Source organism: Hipposideros armiger, unplaced genomic scaffold (assembly GCF_001890085.2).
Source record: "Hipposideros armiger isolate ML-2016 unplaced genomic scaffold, ASM189008v1 scaffold_86, whole genome shotgun sequence".
Lineage (NCBI taxonomy): Eukaryota > Metazoa > Chordata > Mammalia > Chiroptera > Hipposideridae > Hipposideros > Hipposideros armiger.
This window is the reverse complement of record NW_017731436.1, coordinates 179,278-185,174: the sequence shown is the minus strand read 5'-3', so window position 1 is coordinate 185,174 and position 5,897 is coordinate 179,278. Positions and strand designations below refer to the sequence as shown.

Sequence of the window (5,897 nt, the reverse complement as noted above, 5' to 3'; positions counted from 1 at the left end):
TGTTTACTGGCTAAAAACTCCCTCACAGACAGTGCCGTGTGAGCTGGTGCATTGTCGTGATGCAAGAGCCATGAATTGTTGGTGAAAAGTTCAGGTTGTCTAACTTCTTCATGCAGCCTTTTCAGCACTTCCAAATAGTAAACTTGGTTAATTGTTTGTCCAGTTGGTACAAATTCATAATGAATAATCTCTGATATCAAATCTCTCTGGTATCGTTGCAACAAGTTTGTGAACTTAATTGTCAGATCTTTATATCTTGTAATAGTATGTTTTTAAAAAATAACTCATGATATTGGTTTCTATCTTGAATTTTAGAAAAGCTTTAACAAACCCTTTTAGAAAACAACCTAAAAATTTGAGGCACTTTGTCCAAGTTCATAGGGTGGGTGTGTTACTCGCTGTGTTTATATTGGTAGCTATTAGGAAAGGAAAGTGCTGAATCACCTCGCTCTAGAAGACCGTGCTGTGCAGGGCACTGTTCACGTCCGAGGTGACACTTGAGATGGAGAGGCGTTTGGCCCCGGGGTGCACAGGGAGATGGCATGGGACCTGCTTCCTGAAAATTAGGAAGATAAAGATGACAAGCGAGCCGACTCTGTAGGGGATTTGACAGGCCGGTGTGACTCTGTCGTCTCCACTTTAACTTCTGCTGCTCCTATTTCAGGAATGGAAGACGGGGAAGCGGAAGGCGGAGAAGGACGAGCTGGTGGGAGTCATGATATTTTCCACCATGGAGCCGGAGGCGCCCGACTTGGACTTGATAGAGATGTAAGAGACACCGCCAGTGTCCTCCTTCCTAGCTGTGTCTGCCTCCTTTGCTTAGAGGTCTTGGCCAGTACGACCACAAGTGGAATGCAGACTGTCAGGCTAGAGTGTGTGAAATGAGTGGGGTTTGCAGTCAGTCAAGTGACAAGGAAAGCATCATTTGTGCCTGAAATCACTGGCCTTCGAACCATAACATCAGATTAAAGTCTGCTTCCTTTTTCTCTCATGGCAGTGATTTCATAGTTGACACAGTGGTTGGTAGTTATTTTCAGTAAAATATGATGAAGCAAGGTGTCACAGAACCAGCTAACACCCACGTAATGTGCAGCAAAGCAGAGACCTTTCTGAACACTGCCTTAAAGGAAGCAGTCTCCTTTTCTGTGTGTTTTTTAATCTGTTTTTGATCATGTAGTCTTTTTATTAGTGTAGGCTTGGTTGAAAATCCGGAGTAGTTCTTTTTCTATATAAAGACTAATAAAATATCTTGGGGTTTATTTTTATTTTAAGAAGTTTTTTTCTTATAAAGTCATTGCTTATGTGTTATCAAAAATATGGACAAGAAAAAAAACAAAACCCACAATCTTCCAACTACCCAGAGAGAAAAATCAGTGTTAATATGTTGGCTTAGATCTGTAGTCTTCCAAACGCTCCTCTGTACATACATATCTAAAGAAAAAAATGTTTAAGCAAAAATGACCTCACACTATACATTCTCTTCTATAATCCGTTTTTTAAAATTTTTATTTAAGAGTATATTGTGATGATTTTTCCAGGTTGATAAATACTTTTTACATCCTTAAAGGACTGATACGTTCAGTATCCCCTTACTTGGTTGTGCATTCTGCTTATTTTCTGTGACAGTGTTAGAACGAACAACTACCATTAGCAACCTGTATTGTTTTGTTTTATTTATTTTTATTTATTTATTTTAAGATGTTATTGGGGAAGAGGAACAGCCAAGTTGTTGTTCTTTAATTTTATTTTATTTTTTAAGATTTTTATTGGGGAATTGGGGGAAGGGGGACAGACAAGTTGCTGTCCTTTTGTTCTTCAGTCTAGTTGTGGAGGACGTTGCTTCAGGCCCAAGTTGGCACCATCATTGCCCTCTTCCCAGGCGAGGGAGATAAGTTGCTGGCTTCTCGACGGCCGCTCATGGCAGCTGCTGGCTACACATGGTAGCCCATGGCAACCCACTGCANAGACACCAAACTATGCAGGATATTATCAGCGTGAAGTGAGGGTAATAGACTGAGTGATGTTTTTTTTGTTTGTTTTTTTAAGATTTTATTGGGGAATTGGGGGAGGGGAACAGACAAGTTGCTGTCCTTTTGTTATTCAGTCTAGCTGTGGAGGATGTCGCTTTACTGGCCCATGTTGATATTATGGTCATTGTGTTCTTCCCAGCTGAGGCAGTCATTCACCGGCTATTGGACGGCTGCTCACGGTGGCTCAAGGCAGCTTTGCCAGCTGCTGACCGCTCATGGCAGTGCACTGCAGTCCACTGCAGCCTATGCCGTCGCCAGCCACTCACGGCAGCCCGGCTCCAGGTCGAGCTGTTGTTCACAATCTTAACTGTAGAGGGCGCAGTGTCACTGGCCCTCATGTGGGAACTGAACCGGCAGCCCTGCTGCTCAGAGCTCGCACTCCCAAGCCAGCTCTTAACCAACTGAACCACTCGGCTGGCCCCTGAGTGATTTTTTTATGATCACATTTTGACCTTACAACGTGATAGCATTTTGAAAGGAAGAGTAGATAAGGAATTGAACCATCCTTAAAGCCAAGTTGTTTTTCCAGATTGTAGTTGTGAGTTCAAAGTAAGTGCTGATCTCTGACTGCCCCGGTGGCTAGTCATGCTCCCAGTGATCATCTGTCCTTTTTTGATAATCAAGAAAAAATTGGCTGCATGACATCTTGCTTTTGTTTGCTTTGAAAACTTTTTTTGTCTCATGAAGTTTTTACTGTACTTATTGTGTCTTCTTATTCTCTAAAGATGTTTTCTCCATAGTTTTCTCATGACAATTATTATTACATGTCTTAGAAAACAATCTAAAGGATAAAAGCATAAGTTAGCTCAGAGGCCAACAGCAGATACGAAACATATGATCCTGGGGGAAAAGTCATGAAATGATTTTCATGTTAAGTGAAATGATAGAATACCATATACTTTGTTTGAATTTTCAGACATAGATTTACTTGCTAAACTTCTTTGTACTACTTTGTCTTATTTAAGGTGACCACATTTACAATAACAAGCCTAAATGTAGGCTCTGTGTGTTTACAGACATATGCATACACTTAACATAGTATAAATATGTGGGCCTTATTTTCAGTTACTGCTTATTTCTAGAATTGACAGTCTCATTTGAATGTGTTGTATGTACCCAGGATGGAATTAGAAGCATTGAGGTGTTTCAGCATTTCTTTGTGACTTTGTGTATATCATCATCGGTCTAGCCCTGCAGGCTGCTCTGGAAAACTCTAGTTTTTTTCTAGTGAGATGTGATATTTAGTCACAGTACATCAAGTAGCTATATTAGGTTCTTTGAGTTGAGTTACTTTGTAGTTACAAAAACATAGAACCTCCACCAAGTTTGTTAGTGGCCTTTCTGGTGACTCTCAGGACTCTTAAGGGCTTATTTGATTGAATTGGCAAGGATTTGGTTTAGAAAATACTTCTAAAGATTGTTTTATGAAGAATATTATTAAAAATAATAATAAATCTAGACATTGGTTTTTGGGTGTATGTGTTTTTTTAAATGCCAGCTTTAAAGATTAATCAAGTTACCATAAAAGTGATATAAGAGGAAAAAATGAGTCAGGCCACTTGAGTTCTAGTCTTAGCTCTGCTTCTAATGACCCCTGTGATTTTGGCCAAGGCATTTACACTCTTCGTCACAAAATACTCACCGGCTAAAGTGACAGTGTAAAACTAGATAATCACTAAAAACTATGATATTGGCATATCAACAGTAGCTCATATAGATGGAGGAACACTGAAAATCCCATAGAATCTACAGAAAAGTATTAGAAATAATTGGTTACTAAGGTAAATGGATATGAGACATTGCATATTTATATATTGGCAATAAACAAAATGAAAGTCTAAAAAAAATCTTTACAGTAGCATCAGAAATATCAAATCTCTAGGAATAAGTATGAAAAAATATACACAAGATCTACATAAAAAGCTATGAAATGTTGAGAAAAATAAAAGAATATGTAAATAAATTTTCTAATACTGTGTTTCATGGATTGAAGAACAATAAAAATGTCATATGTAGAAAATCAAAGCACTAAAGAATAGCCAAGATACTCTTGAAAAAGACTGAAGGGAGAAGAGGACTTTACTGGATTTCAAAACTCATAAACTAAAGGATTTCATAGCAAGGTGGAGGCATAAAGACAGACAAATAGACCAGCAGAGCAAAATGGACACTTGATTTATTACAAAGATGGTACTGAGTACATTGAGGGAAGGACAGTCTTTTCAGTAAATGGTGCTGGGTCAGTTAGATGGTACCATTGGGGGAAAATCAAATTTGGTCACTACCTCACAACAATCTGTTGATTTTGTTAAAGTTGATACTGACATTATGATTAGGTTTTTAATATATGGCCTTATCTGTTAAAGGTATATAATGCAGTATGTACAGGTGAAATTATGTCTGAGATTTCTATTTAAATAATTTTTTAAAAAGGTAGAATGGAGGAGAGTAGATAAAACAAGATTGGCAAAATTTTGATAATTGTTGAGGCTGAGTCTATAGGAGGTTATTGCACCTTTCTCACTAATTTTGTATGTTTGGAAGTTTCCATTGTGTAAAGTTTTAAAAACTTATTTCCAAATACTTCTCAGGTCTAAATGTGAAAGGCAGTACAGTAAAGCTTCTAGAAGGTAACGTAACAGGAGAATATCTTCATCCCTCTAGAATTTCTGAAATAAGACACAAAAACAACTAACTTTTCAGGAAGAGACTGATGAATTAAACTACATTAAAATTAAGAACTTGTGTTTATCAGAAAAAGCCATTAAAAGTGAAAAATAAGCTAAAGGTATGAACATATATAACCAACCAAGGATTGATTTTAGAATTTATAAAAACCCATACAAATAGATGAGATAATCAACCCAGTAGAAAAATTGGGATTTGGTAATGTACTTCACAAAAGAAAGTATCTGAATCATCAACAAATGTATAGAAAAGTATTTAATTAATCTCATTTGTAATCAAGGAAATGCAAATTAAAGCCACAGTGAATACACTGCATACACAGAATGGCTAAAATGAGAAAGGCGACCTGTAGCCAGTGTCTTCTTGGTGAGATGAGGAGTTACTGGGACTCACTGCTGGTGGGTGTGAAAATTGGTGAGACCAGCTTGCAAAACAGTTTGTCATTATCTATAAAGTTGAACGATTTTCCACTCCTAGGTATATACCTGACAAATGCATGCACACACATATATACCAGGAGACATGTACCTCACAGCTTTATTCAAACTTGGCAGGGGCCGGGGGTGGCTGCCAGCCTTAGAAGGATAAATAAATTGGCGGAATGTTCTGCAGCAACAAAATGAACGAACTACAGCTGTAACAACAGTGTGACTATAGCTCCAGGCACAGGCAGAGCAAAAACAGCCAAACACAAAAGAATGCAAAAAACTAGCAAAACTGTGGTTCCGAGACTCATGCTTTGGTGGTAAAACTCTAAAAGTGAGGAAATGACAACCATAAAAGAGTGGGTAATGGTTACCTTTGTGAGAACTCCTTGCCTGGATGTTTTTGCTTTGGGCACTTACCTATATGTATGTATATATGATACACGAGGTCTGACAGTTAAGTTCGCGAACTCATCCTAGAAAAAGTGCTCCATACCTCATTGCTGAATATCACTATGGTCACCTTCAAAGTACTCCCTTTGGGAAGCTATGCACCAACGCCAGTGCCTAGTCCACCCTTCAAAGCAATTTTGGAACTCTTTTTCTGGAATGGCCGTCAGAGCTGTTGTATTACCCATGATGTTCTGAATGTCATCAAAATGTCTTCCTTGAAATATTTCCTTTATCTTTGGGTAAAGAAAGAAGTCACTGGGGACAGATCAGGTGAGTAGGGAGGGTGTTCCAATACAGTTAT

The 5,897-nt window shown here is 38.3% G+C and overlaps 1 protein-coding gene across 2 annotated transcripts in view; it reads left to right on the top strand.

Annotated features, from left to right (window-relative positions):
- Positions 1-5,897, top strand: part of SNX9 (sorting nexin 9) — a 97,243-nt gene that overhangs the window by 73,297 nt on the left and 18,049 nt on the right. For both annotated transcript variants that reach the window (XM_019644197.1, XM_019644196.1), the window contains exon 11: positions 665-768. In XM_019644197.1, coding sequence (XP_019499742.1) covers positions 665-768 — 104 coding nt within the window. The remainder of the gene's footprint in view (positions 1-664; positions 769-5,897) is intronic.